The sequence below is a fragment of the Stegostoma tigrinum genome, chromosome 16 (assembly GCF_030684315.1).
Source record: "Stegostoma tigrinum isolate sSteTig4 chromosome 16, sSteTig4.hap1, whole genome shotgun sequence".
NCBI classification, from domain to species: Eukaryota; Metazoa; Chordata; class Chondrichthyes; order Orectolobiformes; family Stegostomatidae; genus Stegostoma; species Stegostoma tigrinum.
Window position 1 is genome coordinate 38,282,630 of NC_081369.1, and position 20,180 is coordinate 38,302,809.

General features: G+C 38.5%; 1 protein-coding gene across 1 annotated transcript in view; it reads left to right on the forward strand.

The window, feature by feature from the left end:
* The first annotated feature begins 4,619 nt into the window (after positions 1-4,619).
* The window catches only part of LOC125460057 (zinc finger protein ZFPM1), a 56,299-nt gene continuing 40,738 nt past the window's right edge, over positions 4,620-20,180 (forward strand). Inside the window, exons 1-2 of the mRNA XM_059651534.1 lie at positions 4,620-4,685; positions 15,975-16,004. Coding sequence (XP_059507517.1) covers positions 4,620-4,685; positions 15,975-16,004 — 96 coding nt within the window. The remainder of the gene's footprint in view (positions 4,686-15,974; positions 16,005-20,180) is intronic.

Consider the following 20,180-nt stretch of genomic DNA (forward strand, 5'->3'; position numbering starts at 1 on the left):
CGCCCTGTTTTATTTTGCAAACTAAGAACTTGTATACTTAGCACACTTGTTTCAACTTAACATAAATAATTTGTGCCTTAGTTGAATGACTTCACTAATTGGAATTTAACCAATTGGACCTAATCCACCTGGTTTAAATTTAAACAAAACCTAGAAGTAAAGTGTCAGCCATCATCCCACTGTTGTATTTTTGATGGCAATGCATCAATCAGTCAGAGTCCACTTGCTAAACAATCAGCAGTCTCTTCTCATACAGTATCAAATACTGTTTCCCTTTATATTGGTGCGCAAACACCCATCCTGCTGAGTGTATGATGAAAAGCTTTTGACAAAATACATCATTTTTCATCAGGGCTCAAGTTCTTTATGACCAAATCATTACTTGTGCATTCTGGAGAGAACATATCCAACTTACATCAGAGATAATGGGAACTGCAGATGCTGGAGAATCCAAGATAACAAAGTGCGGGGCTGGATGAACACAGCAGGCCCAGCAGCATCTCAGGAGCACAGAAGCTGATGTTTCGGGCCTAGGCCCTTCATCAGATGAAGTGTCTAGGCCCGAAACGTCAGCTTTTGTGCTCCTGAGGTGCTGCTTGGCCTGCTGTGTTCATCCAGCTTCACACTTTGATATCCATCTTACATTACTGCTTCTCAATATAGTTCCTGCAATCCTTCAAACATTTTTGTTGCCCTCGCCTGTAGTAGCTGCAATATCTTTTTGGTGTTGTACATAGTATTCCATGTAAAATTTATATCAATGATATAAAATGGGTAAGATTACTTTGGCTCATTATAGATGTGGAGGACAACGCCAAGTTTGAAAAGGACACTGGGAAGTTTGGAGTGTGTAAATGTGTGTAGTTCAGTACAGGGAAATGTTTGATGATGCATTTTGGTATAAAGAGCATGGAGAAATATAAAATATAAAATAAAGGGTACTGATCTAAAGGATGCTTGGGAACAGAGACACCCAGTTCTATATGTGCTCAAGACATTAAAGGTGGCAGGACAGATGAAGAGCACAAATAATAAAGCGTGCAGTATCATAGGCTTTATTAATAGGGGCATAAAAGTACAAGAACAGGGAGGTCGTACTGAACCTGTATGATATAACATCTGGAGGCCAACCAGATGATACAGCCATTCAACAAGATCATGGCTGATCTGTGACACAATTCTGTATTACCCACCTTTATCCCGTATCCCTCATGGCCTCAGTGTAACAAAAATCTATCAGTCTTGTATTTAAAATTAGCAATTGATTACAATTTACAGAAGCAACCTGTCAACCCATGACATCATTTATATTGAAGTGTATCCTGATTTCACTGTGCAGGATCTGGAATACAATATTTAAGAACCATAAATCCATGCTGATTGTCGGAAATACCCGTCTGGTTCACTAATGTCCTTTAGGGAAGGAAACCGCCATCCTTACCTGGTTTGGCCTACGTGTGACTCAAGACTCACAGCAATGTGGTTGACTCCGAACTGCCCTCCCGGCAATTGGCATATGGGCAATAAATGCTGCCTAGCCAGCGACATTCTCATCCCCTGAATGAATAAAGAAAAAAAAATTTAGTGTATACCCTTAGACTCCACAATTATTGGAGGTAGACTCTGGATCTGCCTTAACTGCTCCTCTTTATATCTTGAAAATATCAATTAAATCACTCTTTAATCTCTAAATTCCAGAACATGTGGACCTAGTTGAACCTTTAGAGTCCAGATGTCAGTATTGTAAATGTACATTGCACTCCTTTCAAAGCTATTACGTATTACCTTCCCAAGATGTGATGTCCAGGACTGCTCTCCTTTGAATTATAGCTCTCTAATGGCCAAAGTACCATTTGCCCATTTGATTGTTTTCTGTATCTGTTGTATAACCTTGGACCTCCATAGTGCCTAGCTTTCCATTTGCTTCTTTACAAATTTGCACCCTCTCATGCTTGAAAGTACTCTGTTCTGAGTTTTATAGGCATGGAGTGGATGATGTCACATCTGTCCTACATTGAAATCTATTTTTTCATAGTTTTAGCCATTTGCTAATCTATCAATGTGCCCTCATAATGCTTGCTTCCATTTACACTCAATACAATGCTTCCCAAAGTTTGTTGTCATCAAACTTGGATCTGTGGCTTTCTATCAATCAAGTGCTATGAATAATTGACACGCTAAGGCAGATTGTTACAAATCAGGCTACCTGTCCATTTTCCCAGAACACACACTTTCAGCTCATTTCATAGAACATAGAACATTACAGCACAGTACAGGCCCTTCGGCCCTCGATGTTGTGCCGACCTGTCATACCAATCTGAAGACCATCTAACCTACACTATTCCATGTACGTCCATATGCTTGTCCAATGATGACTTAAATGTACTTAAAGTTGGCGAATCTACTACCGTTGCAGGCAAAGCGTTCCATACCCTTACTACTCTCTGAGTAAAGAAACTACCTCTGACATCCATCCTATATCTTTCACCCCTCAATTTAAAGCTATGCCCCCTCGTGCTCGCCGTCACCATCCTAGGAAAAAGGCTGTCCCTATCCACCCTATCTAACCCTCTGATTATTTTATATGTTTCAATTAAGTCACCTCTCAACCTTCTTCTCTCCAATGAAAACAGCCTCAAGTCCCTCAGCCTTTCCACGTAAGACCTTCCCTCCATACCAGGCCACATCCTAGTAAATCTCCTCGCACCTACTACAACCAGGTTAGTAATTTGTCTTTAATTCCATGAGCTTCAACTTTAACAAATAATTTCTTTGAGGAACTTTATCAGATGCCTTTTGGAAAACTATCAATAATATCCATAGACATTGTTCTGACTTCTATTTCAATCAACTATTCACACGTTGAAAAATTTGTCAGGCATCGTCTACCGATATGGACACAGGTGATCAGTAATTCTGCTGGTAGCAATACAAATAGTGCCACAATATATCTTTGTGACACACTGCAGTGTCCTTTTCTTATCAATTAAGTTAACTCCCATCTAGGTTTAAAAATTCTGGCAAGAGAAGCTTATTTAACATTCTCGCAACTTGTATCCTAACTATTGTCATGTCCTCATCTGATTTTCTTTTTCAGTTTCTGCATTCAATTTATGGCTTTTCTTTCCTCTCAAGAGAACAGAAAATGATCATTTCTCTTGCCGTTTCACAGATCAGTTACCATAATGCCATAAGATGGGGAATTAGACCATTCGGCCCTGCTGAATCTTAACCCCATTCTCGTTCTTTCTCCCTGCAACCCTTGACCCCCTTACTGATCAAGAGCCTAGCTATTTCTACCTTCAATACACTCAGGATGTGGCCTCCGTAGCCTTCTGTGCCAATGAGTTCCACAGATTCACCACCCTCTGGTCTATGAAATTCCTCTCCCCTCAGTTCTAGAAGGTCATCCTTTCATTCTGAGGCTGTGCCCTAGGTCCTGTTTTCTCCTAGCGGAAACATCTTCCATATGTCCACTTTGTCCAGGTCTTCACAATATTCCATAAGTTTCAATGAGATTGAATTCTTATCCTTCTAAACGACATTGAGTAAGACCCAGTGCCCACAACCACTCATCCTGGGAAGCCCTTCTTTCCCAGAATCATTCTTGTAAACCTGCACTGGATCTCCTCCAAGGCAACCACATCCTTCCTTACAAAAAGGCCCAAAATGGCTCTTATTATTCCAATTGCAGTCTGACCAGAGCTTTAGACAGTCTCAGCAGTATGTTTCTGATCCTGTATTCTAGTCTCTCGAAATGAATGCTCACATTCCAGACATAAACACACTTCTCATTAATTCCTGTTCTGGTTTATTTCTAAAAAACGTTTTTTAATTTCCACTATTATAGTTTGCTTCAAAGTTTAGGCATTCACAACTGTTTACTATTGGTCCAATTATCAAACCACCATTTTTATGAAGCAACTTTTATTTGATTCATTTCTGACTTTCTTCCTTGATTTTCATCCTTGTTGAAAACATGTTGCTAAATTTTCCTGTGAAATATTGCAAGTGATCAAGTATGGCATTTTCTTTAATTCTTGATCTGAGCAATTCACCCCCCCTCTTGCTTCTCCCCCAAAAATAACAGTCAATCATCGCACATGGGAAACTTTCTTGAATTTACTTTATTCGCAGATAGTCACTGAACCGTAATTCTATGCACTTGAAGCTATGCAGGAAAGTCATTCTGTGCTGGCAGGAACTTTTAACAATTAGCAGTTACAATCCATTTTATATGTGTCTAGTCATTTTTCCTTCTCCAGATCTCCACTCCGCACCTTCCAACACTTCTCAAAAATCTTGAACTAAATCCCATTGATAATAAATTGCTGTTGATCTATCGTATTGTCCTTAAGCTTTGTATGTTAAAGGTAACATTTACAAAGTTGATTGAATTTTCTCACAATTTCAATGAATATACGATAATCAGCAACATTTTATTATCTTTTATAAAATAAACACAAATTTGATTGCATTGTAATCTCATAGTTTCAAAATGCTGGGGACAAAAAGTACAGTACTTACCCATTTTTTGGATCTGATATTGTTTAGAACCTATCTATATTTGATCACTAGACATGAGGTAACTGGATGACAGCAGTGAAGTATTTTGAGGGATGACGGGTGGGATAGACCTTGAAAATGGCTGTTCAGAGACTGGTTCCATGTTACCCAGACACCAGGTGAGTTTGCAAGATGTTATTTATGGTGGAGGAGGGAGCCAAATTTGTAGAGAATTTTTGTCTTTTTCTAAGTTTTAAAGTGAATATTGATTTTATGTGATGCCTCGAGTATGGGTCTGTCATGTAAGTAGTGTCTTCATAATAGAACTTGTTCCATAGAATCAGAATGTATCTTTTTTTGACAAAATTACAATTATGGAGGAAATTTAGGTAATTGAGCGAGTGAATCAAGACAGAACGAAAGGAAGGTTGCATGGTGACTTGGACATTTAACTGCTGAAAAAGAAGACAATTGCCTTGTGGTTTCATGGTCACAATGTAGAAGGGAAACTCAATATACATAATTATAAAACTGATTTTAGTATCTCCTTGAAGCCACTATATGTCATCATTTTTCTTCGCTGTATATAGCGCATCTTAACTTAGCTGTAGTACTGTGTAACATTTCTTTTAATTCTCTTAGGGTCACAAATTCTAGTTTTTTTGATGTCCTTCAAAGTGAAGGATATTTATGTTGGGGAATGAAGCTCTTCCAATTTTTAATTTGCATTGCTACCATCAAATATCGTAGATCAATTACAGCATAACCAGATATAGAGTAAAATTCCCTTAATTGTTTACTGAAACATGTATCTCAGCCGGAACCTCTCAAGATATACTTCAGTGATGTGACATTGTTTTCCTACAGAACTGTTGATTGCAGATAAGTGATATGTTAGGGACATGTTAGTGCTGTAGATGAATGGCAACAAAATATTTCCGGCCAAGAAAAGAGAGAGTTCTCATAAGTATCCCTTCCATAATTAAAAACCCAATTAGGATGAGGCGTAGTTCGATAGACATTCTGTTCAATGTGGAACTGTGGAACCGATCTCTTCTAATGACCTAAAAAATGAGAAATTGTAGTCAGTGCTCAACATTGGAATAAAAATGTGTTCATTAACATGAGCGATGCTGACAGTGGGAAATTGAACATTTTCAATTTTGGACAGTCAATGTTGGCATCAAGAATTCCTGTCAGAGATAGCATGACTAAGTACGGAATGTAGCATTCCCAATCTTTCAAGGTCACTGTTACAAAAATGTGTTTCAGTCCTCAACCTCGTTAAAGTGCCCTACCTACCCCACCATAGAAAAGTGCCTCTTTGCCCACGTTAGTATGTCTTGTGATCCTTAATTCAGAACCAGAGGAAATTTTGCCTCTGATCAGGATTTGAACATCAGTCTAAAGGGTAAAGAACCAACAACTAATTCACTGTGTCACTCGGGTTTATCTTTTATATCTCCAGCATAATTGCTCATTGTCATTTGCGAGCATTAATTTGCAACTTTTCTGCAGATAAATCAATACAGTATTTGTTAGGATTCCATTAATGTTTACTTCTATTGATTAAAATTGTCACATTGTGAGCAGTATGGAAAGGTGGGAAATAATTTCACACTAATTGAAAACTTTGAACAGCTATATGGTATTACTCATTGAATATGAAAAGCTTCAAGGTATTATTTGCCTTGTTTGATTTGGAAGCATTTTAATGTAAATTCCAGTCAAATTAATGTATCAATAAGAAAAAATTGTTAAAGCTGGTAATCAACATAGTCTCACAGTTGTCTGACTCATGAGGATGAAACATGGTTATATATTTTTTTAAAATCTGTATTTCTGATTTCATTAAATGTCCTGTTCATCATCTCCTTGAATTAAATGCAGATTAACCCTTATCTCTCTAGTCTGTGCTTTATCTCCCTCAGGCGCCATACTTCTGGGAGGCTTTTGGTACACCAAGTCAAAAATGATTGATTTCTAGTTGATACACATTCATTTCCAAGATTTTAACTTCTATCTGCATATTTGTTGAGTTCCGGTAGAGTGCTTATCTTTCTTTTATATAATAAGCAACAGTATTTTTCAGTCCAGCGAGGATGTGGCTCAATTAATACTCATCAATTGGTTGATTGAAAATGATGCACAAATCTTTTGAAGTCTCTTATTGTTTTAAAATACCTTTCTAGTGCAGGGTTGATATTTGAAGAGAGCTATCTCCCATTTTGATCTAAAAGTAAATTTCAAGCTCTGAAATTACATAAGATTCAAACATAACATGATTATCAAAGTGTTTCTGATGCTATGTTATAACAATGACGACATATGAAAAGAATTCCATTAGCTGCAAAGTACCTTTGGAGCATTGTAAGGCCATGAAATATGCAATATAGATTCAAATTCTTTCATTCCCTCTTTTCACATAGTCAAACCTGTTCTGATTCTACAGTGTCTATTTGCACTGTATCCCCAACAGAATATTATGTTAAAATGTGGCTTTTAAGATTGCTTTTTTTTGATATGATGAATTATCAACTTTAAAAGTCATATCAGCTAATCTGTTAACTGACACCCGGTAGTCTATCTGCTGAAGGTAGCCCTTCAATGGATTTTTATTCTGGCACGATTGTTGCAGCCAGTCAAAGGTACACGACTTTTCAGTCACAGTTTAATTCTGCAGTGCTAAAATATTCTTTCAAACCATCTTTCCTGCTTGGTCGGAATTCCTCTCAGTCATAACAGGTCCTGTTAATCTATCCACAAACCCTTATCAGCTACTTGAAAGTTTCTAAACTATCACTGCAAAATCATTAGGTCAAGGGCAAGAGTCAATAGGCCTGTATAGCCACAGAGAGAAAAAAAATGAACTACTTCGGAACAAAACAAGCTTTGATACATTGGTCTCTTGGATTTTAAAAGAACTTCGAAACATTTCGCTTTTGGTCAAGATATTCTTAAGGTCATTAATGACCTCAATGACCATCTAATAAACCAAATTAATAAAATGTATTTTATTTTAACAAAGTTTAACAGCTGAGTAAAATCTACAGCCTTCAAATACTAAAGGCTTGGTTTACTAAAACTGTTTGTTAAATGCTGCATTTTGTGATCCTAATAAACTGAAAGACATTGGTATAGTACAATGAATTTTTTTTTATATGATGTAGTCAAAGACATTTTTGAATTCTCATCGCAGTCAAGTCTTATTCAAGAACAAAAACAGAAGTTGCTGGAAAATCTCAGCAGGTCTGGCAGCATCTGTGAAAGAAAATCAGAGTTAACATTTCATTACTGGTGACCCTTTCTCCATTCTGAGGAGGGGTCACCGGACCCAAAACGTTAACACTGATTTTCATTCACAGATCCTGCCAGACCAGCTGAGCTTTTCCAGCAACTTCTGTTTTTGTTCCTGCTTTACAGCTTCCTCAGTTCTTTCGGTTTTTGTTGAGTCTTAACTCAGCCTATTTTAGACATTTGATTATAAATGTAGCAGTTGGAACAACTAAGACCAGCCAGGCTGAAACTAGGATATTAAAATCATCCTTGGCTTAGACATTCATAAAACTTTTCATTAAATATTTTGCGTTTAAATGTGTAATCTGTAATGCTGCCAATACAATGTCCCACATACCCAAAAATTGCACTTTCGTGCATTTGGAATAAAGTGTAAATATGACATTGTGGATCTAGTTTTTCAAAAAAAAACCAGCGCCTTCTGTTCCAGCATTATACATGTAGTAAATTGCTGTTTGACATTTTGCCCTTATGGAAATAAGGGATTGCATTTAGTCAAACTTGGCTGCACGGCAGTTCCTCTTTTTATTGATTAAATCCATTCTGAAAAATTTGATTACTCATGGTATAGGTTATATGGATACTCTTGTAGTAAAACTAATACAGGGAAATTAATGTGTGTTAACATACTATGTTTACCACATTGGTCGCTGTTTGAGCATCTTAAAAAGGACTTATGCTACAAAAAGCAGCAATTAATTTGAGATCTGTAGTCCTGTCATTTTTGCCATTCCTCAATTCTCTTGAAGTCACTAATTTCTTGAAGTCACTAATTTCTTGCTGAAATGAGGCTAACCTGGACTGTCATCTTCTGTCATGTTCAATAATAACAAGGAGCAATGAGGCCAGCTGACAAATCAATGGTAGGAGGTGTTAATGCACATCTCTTATTATATGTTTCTGTTTGCACATGCCATGCCATAGCCAAGGCATAATGCCTTACCAATTGGATTGGCAGACTGCAAATATGAGTTGTAAACATTGTTGCTGATGTACCGGAAATAATAAAGATACCAACATGCTTGCTTATTCTCCAAAAACTGGTCACAAATAAAATAAAGACACAGTATAATTCTGACTGGAATCTACAAATATTTTGAGATCAGAAGAACACAAATCATCTATCAGCTGAAAAAATATGGAATTGAATAATTGAGAATTTACCAACCACTTTGGCGGCAGGATTGTAGGTAGGTCTAGAAGAATGACAAAGACAAGGCTCAGACTAGTTCTCTGCAATCTCACCTCTTTGCCCCTTTAACATCCGCTAAACAGTGATGGTAACACATGGAGGCACATAATAAACATTTTTGGAAATTTGCTGGCAGCACACAGGATCCCCACTGAGTCTGCAGCTCCTCTATTGATAAAAGGTGAGAGCAGAGTAAGGTGGACAGTCATGAGATTCATATGCAGTGGCATTTTAATCAATGCCATTTTCAATCCTCAGGACATTCACAGGCATACACTTTCAACTGTTTGCTTGTCACCTTTTGGTAAACCTACTTGATACTGTTCAATGAAATGAATTGGCTCCCGGTTTCATCAGCAGCATGATAGATCTTGTTTTGAGCCTTCTTAATTCACCTTAGCAGCACCCACCATTCACAGTGGCTCCACTGGTCATCTTTAATAACACTCTTGAAATCCCATGTCCTCAAGCTACCTGTTATCTTTAATTGGACATAGGCTTCTTGATTGGCCACATCTGGGAAGATCACTCCTGATGGCCTGACCTTCACATCTTGAGTCATGATCCAGAAATGAGCCACGGGCCAAGGTTATGATACAAATGGAAAAATTCAGCCCTTGATTACTCACCACTTTCGAATATAGAAATCCTCCTTGTTTTGGAATAAAAGTCAATTAAGGCAGTATTTTGTGTAGATGTATCTGACTTAGCAATCATCAATTCCCAGCTTCTTGCCAGTAATGAGTAAAGTTATGGACAAAGTCAGAATACTGTAATCAAATGACAGCTCCTCGCCAACAATTTGTACATTGATGCTCAGTTTGAATTGAACTAAAATTGCTGGACATGCATTAGAGTTGATGCAGAAAATGGACTGATGTGCTAGATGTCAACAGAAAAGCTGTATTTAACTGTATATATTTAGATCCCCAAGAAAATGAGTCGGTCGGGTAGCACCAAAGCCTCAGTTCTTTAGAGAAGCATTGGTAACACAATAACATTAGCTGCTTCATCAACTACTACTGTCTGTCTTGTGGTTAGGAGTGGGAATGACCTCGGTTCAAATCCTAATTCATAGCTGGCAGTTGGACTTGGAAATTGTTCATTTTTGGTCTAATAGTGACAGTTGTGCGCAGTAATGACCATTTCGCACACAAGAAAGCTTAGCTAATATCTTCCCTCAGTGTTCAATGGTATGACATAGTTGCCTATTAACAATGCCTTCAGAGATAATGTTCAATTGTTCAAAAGCTGAATCTAACCAAACATGGTTCCACACCATGGTTACAAGAGCAGGCCAGAGACAGAAATCTGTAATTGATGGCTTACCTGACCCCCTTAAACTTTCTGCACATCTACAATTCTCAGAACTGTGAAGGAATACACACTTGGTTGGATCATCCAGGACCACATTCAAGTCATCGGAGTTTTTCACTTGATTGGTGCTTCTGTCTCTGGAATTGATAATCACTCCTGTTTCTGTAGTATGTGATCTGCAGGATTTATTGCAGCAGTCCCTATGATTGTTTCAACATCAGCTCCCTCCCTCTGGCGTTTACATCAGTATGGACAAAAGCAACAATATTGTGGGAACGCCCTCATCCAAGTCTCACCAAAACCTGGACTATTGTCGTCTTTCCTTTTTGCCAGGCCATAATTCAGGAATTTATTGTTGATTGCCATTTGCCAAGGAGTGGAATAATTCAGGAAGCTCCACTATTACCTTCTTGGGGCAACTTGAGATGGGCAATAACTCGACAGCCTTTCTGCTGTCTCTCAAATTCTGAGAAATAAGTAAAAAACCACAGGAACAACGATAACAAAGTGTGGAGCTGGATGAACACAGCAGGCCAAGCAGCATCTCAGGAGCACAAAAGCTGACGTTTCGGGCCTAGACCCTTCATCAGAAAAGCTAACCACAGGAACAAGCCCAGTTTGCTGCTGCCCAGTATACAGGATAAAGTGAGAAGAAAAACTTTTCGCATGGTGCATGCTGTTAGTTTTTGAAGCCCTGCTTTCCTTTTATTGAATCATTCTGAAAGAAATATTTTTAAAAATCTGCACACACAATTAATCATAAATAACAATTAAACACCAAATAGCAGATTAACACTTCTGTATTTTTCCAAATCCCAATTAATGATTTGTAACTTCATAACAAGGCAAAGATGTAAGAATAATGTTCCTTATAACATCTGCAAATATAAGTGAATGAGAGTCTGTTGATGATTATTTTTTGTATGACCAGAACTGTTCCGTTAGGATGGGAGTGTACAGCCTATAAATACTTTGCATGAAGAAATTAATAATTCCCTTTTCAAATCGCAGACCCCTTTACATATTTTACATCTTGCCTTCTCACATTCTGCTTTCCCAGAAACCAGCTAAGTCAGAATTTTAGCAATATTAACAAGGTACAAATTCCTACTAGTGAATCGTCTAGCCTGAAACAGGATTAAAGATTCTGTTATGAATGTCCTTACCTGACACCCAGGTACATGTGCTTCCTGGAAGATGATTTGATGATCCAAATGGGAATTCTAATCCTCCTTGTCCTCTCTCATCCTGAACACTAATGCCTGCTGCACTAGACCCTTCTCCTGGTATCCGTCAACACAGCATTGACTTGAATCTAAATGTTGCAACTTCCAGATCTGCAAAGCTCACTGACTGCATAACCTAGCTGTGCATTGAAAGAGCTTTCACCTTCAGCTTTAAGTTCCTTTTCTGCCTGTGTGAGTGTTCCATCAGGGAGTACATGCTAAACAAGAAAAGGAGACCTTGGAAGTAACTTGGATGAAAGCTAATCAGGAAAAATTAATGAGTGAAAGGAACAATTAAAGTTTGGAAAGAGCAGCAAAGTATTGAATAAGATGTAGGGTAAGTAGAATGGCAAAAAAAGAGAGAGAATTCCCAAGTTCATGTATATCATTATCACATAGATGGTTTGAAATATTTTTATTCTTGTTTTGTGGTTCACTTACTTGAGTAAATAATTGATTCCGTATTCGGATCTATTGTTTACAGAAATAGAAATGGCTGCAAAAAACCCAGCAGGTCCAGCAGCATTTGTGGGGGGGAAAAAAAAGCAGAGTTAAGTGACCCTTCTTCACAACTGGATTCAAAATGTTAATTTTGCTTTCTCTCTGCAGATGCAGCCAGGCCTGCTGAATTTCTTAAGCAGTTTCTGCTTTTGTTTCAGATCCTCAGCGTCCGCAGTTCTTTGTTTTATGTTATTTGAGGTCATTGTGGCTTAGCTTGTGCTTGCTTAGCTATGATAGTACAAGTAAGAAAAGAAATGACTGACAAAGTTTATTTTCGAAATTTATGCTACATTTGCAACATAGCTGACCTTCCCCATGCAAACTGTAATCTGATTTATATTTTAATACAAAGTGGTTCCTTCTCAGCAATTTTCTATAGAACTTAATCTAACTTTGTTAAATTTGAGATCTGAATTTTACCACTATATATGTATGTAATTTTTTAATCGGGTAATTTCATAGTGTTACTGATCCAAATTATACCAGTATTTTTGACATAAACCTCCATGTACCACCGTTGGATGAATACAAGGAATGCATTCCTTGCCACTCAACAGAAAGTATACAGCATTTTCTATAATTTGATCATTTTGACAACGTCTGCGCATGTAATTGAATGATTAATGCAAATTCTGTAATTCTTTTCTACATATATTTCGTTTTCAAATCCTTTGCAAAGTTCAATTCATAAAGTTCTCACATTGTACTGTTGGAAGCCAGTTTTCCTCTGAATTGCCTGATTGCACAATAACCCTTGTTGCACAGTACCACAACTTTCCGATACGACATTGGTGTTAAATGTTCTTTTCATGTTATCTGTGAAATTTTCTAAAAAAGCTCTTTAAAATCTGTTTTCTTAGTAAAGAAACTCAACTGTTTGATGGATGCTTTCCAGAACTACAAAGTGTGATAAATTAAGCTGCTCAGCAAGTTTTTAAGTATCCAAGGCTGTATTGCATTGGAAGAAGCCTGATAAATTAGCGATAAGCCAATGATAAAGATGTGGTATGGAACATGTTTGTCTATGATATGTATTTGAGGCAGTCTGTTTAATATTATCAACACTATGTTCTTGTCATGGTTTTCCTTCAACTCTTAAAAATATGTAATCCTTTGTAATCCAGGGTACCAGACCCATGTCTCAAGTCTCAAGAATAATTTGACAGAAAGCTGATGGTGTTAAATCTACTGAAAGTTACAAATTTTCAATGAAAATTAAGAGATGTGCTTAAAATTTGCATGTTTATTGATAGTTTCTCACACTGTAATTTTGTGAGTGGACTCTTGTAACATTCCAAGTTGTCATCGTGCATCTTGAAATTGGTACAGTTTTGGCGAATTGTTTGTAACCTGCACTATTTCAGCAGTCAGCAAGGGTTTCTTATCGCAGTAAGCTATGACTGTTAGTCTAGAATTGTATGCAGTTATGTTAACCAAATGTAAATATAGGCGCTTAATGAAAATGTTACTCTTTATGGCAAATTGATGTGCTGCGATGTGGTCCAATTTTAAGAACTGGATTTTGAAGAATAATTTACAGTCTTATCTAAATATGGCTTTTCGGGGATTTCTATGATACACCAAATTGCATTTAAGAGCTGGTTGGTTTTGAAAACCCATTAAATCAAATAACTTACGAACATGTGATGTTGCACGGTTTCCCTCTGATCTTGATCAACAAAGTTAATTTTCATTTGCATATGTAGAACCATTATTTGACATTTGTAGAACCGTTAATAAGATGCACTCTCCTTTCACGTTTTCCTCCTCTAACTTTATGTGTGTGTGTTTGGTGCTGCCTTTCTATAGTATATTCCTATAAAGGTAAAGCCATCATAGTCTTACAAAACCATAGGGATGCTCTCTCATTAGAGAGGAAATTAAATTCATGCAGAACTGTTGGCCAGCAACTGAGCTAAACCGCTTCCTATATGCTTCATTAGACATTGAATGGGAAGCATTTTCATTTCTCAATGCACTTACACTCTCTTAAGTATATTTCATCCCCCTTTAAAGGGTATGACTGTCAGTTAGGTGGAATTTACCTTAGCTAGAGGAAACTGCTTTAGCGCCCAAGGCCAGGAAATTTGGGAATCACATTGCACAGGGTTAATAGGGACGCATAACTAATCCTAATCTGGCAGATTGGAGGAGGTGAATGTACAGGAAGGAAACTGAGGCCAGATCCGAGTGTTGGTTGCTCAGACAGTGGTACCTGCAGTAAGAAGAACCAGTGAAGCCTTTATCAGTTTTTTCACAGGATGTCAGTGTCTATCTTGACCAGTATTGATATCCCTTTCCTAATTGCCCTTGAATTGTGCGGCTGATAGGCTGTTTCTGAGAGCAGTTAAGAATCAACTGCAGCCTGAGGAATTGAAATGCTGGAAAGATTTCCTGAAACATTTCCATGGTCCATTTTACCGTGAATCCTGTTCTGACAAATGGCCATGCCGTCCCAGCCCATCTCCCTAATTGTTGAAGGGATCTGCTTTGCTGTACTAAAGAGCTGGTTCACCAGAAATTGAGATGATTAATGTTTGCCCGTTAACTTTCTTTCTCGTTCCATTGGTGCTGCAAGATCTGCGGAGCGTTTCCAGATTTTTTTTCTGTTTTTATTTGACATACCTCTTTCTTAGAACTTCAAATGTATGTTTCTTTCCTTTTAAAAGAAGTAATGATGTGTCTCCTGGCTGCTAAGAGGTATTTTTAGCTCAGTGTTCATTTCACTTTTCATGAATTTGTTGGGATTGTTGTGCTCATACACACTACACCATGAAGCAAGTCAAGTTCGAAGACCATGAAAGATAAATAAGGGGGTTGGGGTTGTTATGTGTGAAAATTGCATTGCAGTCAAGAATTAGGAAAGCCCCTACTGGTCTGGGAAAAGTACAGAATCATTCATTTTTGTTACTTCATGAAAATATATTGTTTGATTGTAGGAATAGATGATAAGGATATTCATTGGAATTAACATGTAGATAATGCTATCTAAGGAGTTTTGGAACATGTAAGTGGTGCCTGGAAACCAAGCAGCAGGCAGTTGATTTCCACCATGAAAGAAAATACGTGGTGTTTACCTCTGAACCTATATTGCATCCTCTTATACTGTCAACCTATCGGTTTCTGAAGAAGTGGCAGATGGAATATAATGAGGGAAAATATGAGGTAATGCCCTTTGCTAAGAAGAATAGAGGCATAGACTATTTTCTAAATGTGGAAAGTCTTCAGAAATCTGAAGCACGAAAGGACTTAGGAGTCCCCTTAAGGATTCTTTTAAAGTTAACATGCAGGTTCAGTTAGCAGTTAGGAAGGAAAATGCAATGTTAGCATTCATTTTGACAGGGCTCGAAAACAAGGATAGAGATGTACTGCTGAGACTGTGTAAGGCTCTAGTCCAACTGTATTTGGAATATTGTGAGTAGTTTTGGAACAAGTATCTAAGGAAGTATGTGCAAGCATTGGAGGGGGTCCAGAGGAGGTCCGCAGTTGGTGCAGGGTTTGTCGTAAGAGGAGTGGATGAGGACTCAATGGAGTTTAGAAGGATGACGTGAGATCTTCTTGATGCTTACAGAAAACTGAGAAGCAGGGATAGAGCGGGTGTGAAGAAGATGTTTCCACGAGTAGGAGAGACTAGGATCTGAGGGCACAGTCTCACAGTGAAGGGACAGCCCTTTGGAAATAAAATGAGGAGGAGTTTCTTCAGCCATTGAGTGGCGAATCTGTGAAATTCATTGCTAGAGAAGACTGTAGAGGCCAAGTCATTGAGAGTACTTAAGACTGAGTTAGATAAGTTCTTAGTTGGTTAGGGGATCAAGGATTACAGAGGGCTGCAGGAGTATGGGTTTGAGAAACATATCAGCCATGATCAAATGGTAAGCAGACTGAGTGGGCTGAATGACCTAATTCTGCTCTTATATCTTTTGGTCTTATATCAGTTGATCGGGATATACAGCAGCATCAAGACTGTAAGCAGGGCATCTGCTTTCATACATGCCATGGTTGCTTTGTTTCTAAAGGAAATTTAAAAGTAACTTTACAATAAAAGTCTTTGTTGACATTGAGTTTCTTTTTCCCAATCCTAACTAGCTCAAACAGCTGAATCCCTATGAATAGATTTTTTTAAAAAGTAGTTGCAAGCCAATTACTGAATTTCTTGGCTAAGGTTCGGTTTTAAAAATGATGGCAAGTCCTTGTGTATCTGTTGTAATTTGTTTTTAAAATATAATTATACTTAGTTGACAGATAATAGTCTTTATTTTTTAACAAATTGTTTAAGTTTTCCTATGAGCGTTGGGTATTGCGGATGGCTTTGAACTCTGACTACTGCACTGATGAATTCTCAGAAATGACTGTAGCTCTTGGTTTGAGGCTGAATAATTAGATTTCATATCAACAGCTCAGCAACAGCTCAGGGATCATCCCAGATTAAAATTTTCACCATCATTAACATGCATAGGAAAAGGATGTGAAAGATTTCAGGATTGCAGATGTCAGCATCATTGTCAAGCTTTAAGTAATTTCAGAGCAGATGCAAAAGCAAGACTAGGGACTCAAAAATAACTTTTTTTTTGCCAAGTCTGGAGACATATTCATTTTAATGCACTTTCACTACCAGGAGCTTTTATTGACGTCTTTGTGTTTCCTGGGCAATTACATTCTGCTTATGTGCACAAATGGGTCATCATACCTTAGGATCATAGAATTATTTTGTTTGTTCATTGGATGTGTTCAGTAAAGGCGTTGGCAGCATTTGTTGCCCAAACCTAATTGCCCTCAAGTAGGTATTGGTCCACTGCTCCACTCATTTCACCGAATGTCTGAGTTGTTATGGTACGGTGGTAGCTATTTGCCCAATGTGTGTGCGCTGGCATTCTGAGAAAACATCCTGATTAGTGCCATTCCCCCTCTGTTGCCACATCCCTCATAAATTACAGATCATTTCTGTTTAAATAATCATCTAAGTTCTGTTGAATGCCTGAATTGAACTTGCCTCTACCACACAGCCAGACAGCGCATTCTATATTTGAATGACGTGCTGTATGCAAAAGCTGTGTAACAGCGCTACTGTTCTTCTACTTTTCTTCCCTCCTATACATTTGGCCTGCCAGTTGTGCCTTGGGCTTGGTGCTGCTGCACTCCTCTGGTGAACCGCCTCCCTCCCCTGTATCTAGAATGAAGAACCTTTTCTTAAGCAGGACCTTGGGATATTCTTGCACTATCAACCTGGTTTTCTTGGACTGTCCGATGGTCACCTGTTCCCTACATGACTGCGTACCTCTGGTGCCATGTGGCAAACTCTCTGAATGTGTTATCTACATGACTGTCACCCTTGAGTGTTGCACCACAGTGACTTCAACAGTGAGTTGAATTCTGAAATTTTGACTCTACAGCCTTAAAGTGCCTCATATGATGCCTCATATACCATGGGATGGACATTCCACATCCATGAACTGCCTGCCATAAAGTAAGCTTTGTACTATTAAATATGAAGTTGAGTAGAGATTAATGATCTTGCAGTTCTCCTGGAAAGTCACGCTCTGATTTTTTTTTCCAAACTCGGAATCTTGTACAACTTTTCAACTCCAGGTCTCCTGGATGCCTATGTGGATAGACAAACAACTAAACACCTCTGTCCCCTCCTCACTGAACTCACAATGACTCCACTCTCTTCCACTGTATTAAATCTCTGTTGATGTACCTAAATCTTCCATTGTCGTTTTTGGGTTTCCTAGTTTGGGCCAAAAATATATTTTAAAGCCACACAGTGGGTGAGATGGAGGAGAAGCGAATCACTTGCTCCAAAATGCCTGGCCTCTAACCTGATGTTACAGCCACAGGAATTAGCAGCTGGTCAAATTTATGATCAGTGGTGATACCCAGGATGTGTTGGTAGTGGAGCATTCAGTGATAGCGATACTTCTGAATGTCAAGGTGAGCTAATTAGACAGTAGTGTGGAAGGCTAGTTCACTGTGTTGTGCTAATTTTCTGAGTGAACTATCCACCTTGTCCATTTCCCTGTACTGATCAACTTAAAACGTATGTCAGAAAATGATTTGCATTTGTATAGTTTTTATGCGTACAGTGCATTTTAATGGAACAGAGTTTTTGCTTCTCTTTAACATTCAGCTTCCATACACCGCACCAAAACTGATCTAATTTACTGCCTAAGACTGCATTCCCTTTTGTAATTATTGTGATACTGTTAAAGTATCAAACAGCTTTTTAGTTCCTTGAAATGGTCAGGGTATATGATAATAAAATGTGAGGCTGGATGAACACAGCAGGCCAAGCAGCATCTCAGGAGCACGAAAGCTGACGTTTCGGGCCTAGACCCTTCATCAGAGAGGGGGATGGGGGGAGGGAACTGGAATAAATAGGGAGAGAGGGGGAGGCGGACCGAAGATGGAGAGTAAAGAAGATAGGTGGAGAGGGTGTAGGTGGGGAGGTAGGGAGGGGATAGGTCAGTCCAGGGAAGACGGACAGGTCAAGGAGGTGGAATGAGGTTAGTAGGTAGCTGGGGGTGCGGCTTGGGGTGGGAGGAAGGGATGGGTGAGAGGAAGAACCGGTTAGGGAGGCAGAGACAGGTTGGACTGGTTTTGGGATGCAGTGGGTGGGGGGGAAGAGCTGGGCTGGTTGTGTGGTGCAGTGGGGGGAGGGGATGAACTGGGCTGGTTTAGGGATGCAGTGGGGGAAGGGGAGATTTTGAAACTGGTGAAGTCCACATTGATACCATATGGCTGCAGGGTTCCCAGGCGGAATATGAGTTGCTGTTCCTGCAACCTTCGGGTGGCATCATTGTGGCAGTGCAGGAGGCCCATGATGGGTATATGATACTTCACTTTGCCATCAGGGTGCAATGGCAGCTTTTAAACATCAATGTCTTTGTCCTCTTTGCTGTGCAATTGCCATCCAGCAAGTTTCAATTCCCATGTTTGGCCGTGCCTGTGAAAACAGTTAATAGATTCCTCAAAAATTTGTCTAAGGTGCCTTCAGATATGTGGATACCACATTTGCACAGAAAATGCTGTTTGCTCTTGTATTTTGAGGTGCTGCCACTAAATGCTGCTTACAGGAGCACTTTGAGGTGCTGCCACTAAATCTTTGGTGTAATATCCTTTATCAATGCTATCAATATCTCTTTTATGAATTGTCCTATTCCTGTCCTTGTGGTATGTTTCAGTTTTTACTGCACAATTGGTATAAGGGATCAAGCTGACAACATGGGCTGACCCTACGTGGCAGACTGTAAGGATGGGTGACCATCCACATGTCAGTGGATCACCTTTATACTTGGCATCTAAGCTGACCTCACTTTTTAGAGGGATTTTCTAAACTATTAAAGGTTGACTTGTAATGCCATTATCTACAGTAAGTAAACCTAATCATTCCACTCCAATGACCTGAATTTAAAAATCCTTCCTTTTTTTTGTTTGAAATTGAGATCCATTTATTCTCTTTAGTCTGGCTGAAAACGATATTTCTGAATAAATACATGTAACAGTTATTTGGATAGGAGGAAAGTAAATTTCAGGATAAATCTATCAATGGCTCCATCTTGTGGCTGAATGTTTTATCCTATGCTGTGAAAGGTAATTGTTTACTTACTGCAAATGAATTTGTTGTTAAAAACCATTTGTACTATGAATGACTATTAATCAAGGAGTGAGAATCTCACAAACTTTGCTGCATACTCCTTTTTTTTTAATGAACTGGACTTTTTAACTGAAAACGGCTCTGATCATTCCCCAGCTTAAAGGTCGTGGTTCATATGGGTCCATCGTTCAGTAATAATGGAAGGTAAACAGGATTGCTTTTAAGATATGGAAAACATTATGAAAGAAATTGTAATCAACATAATTCAATAGCAGTATATCGTAATATAGTGTCATGATTGTTGGTATTTGTGCTTTCTGGCCAATAATCACCACTTTTTCATGAGGGAGTTAAAGTGGGACCCGTGTTTGAGGCTGCACCACTTGTATGACATTGATACCAAATGATCTCCACTTCATACTGCTCCTAAATAGTACTTAGACCCCGTTTGAGTTTCATTGTCTTATCTTTACTATCTTCGTTATCCTCTCCAGCACCCACTACACTGCCAGATATCTCTGTTTATCTCATTCTGGTCACTTAAGAA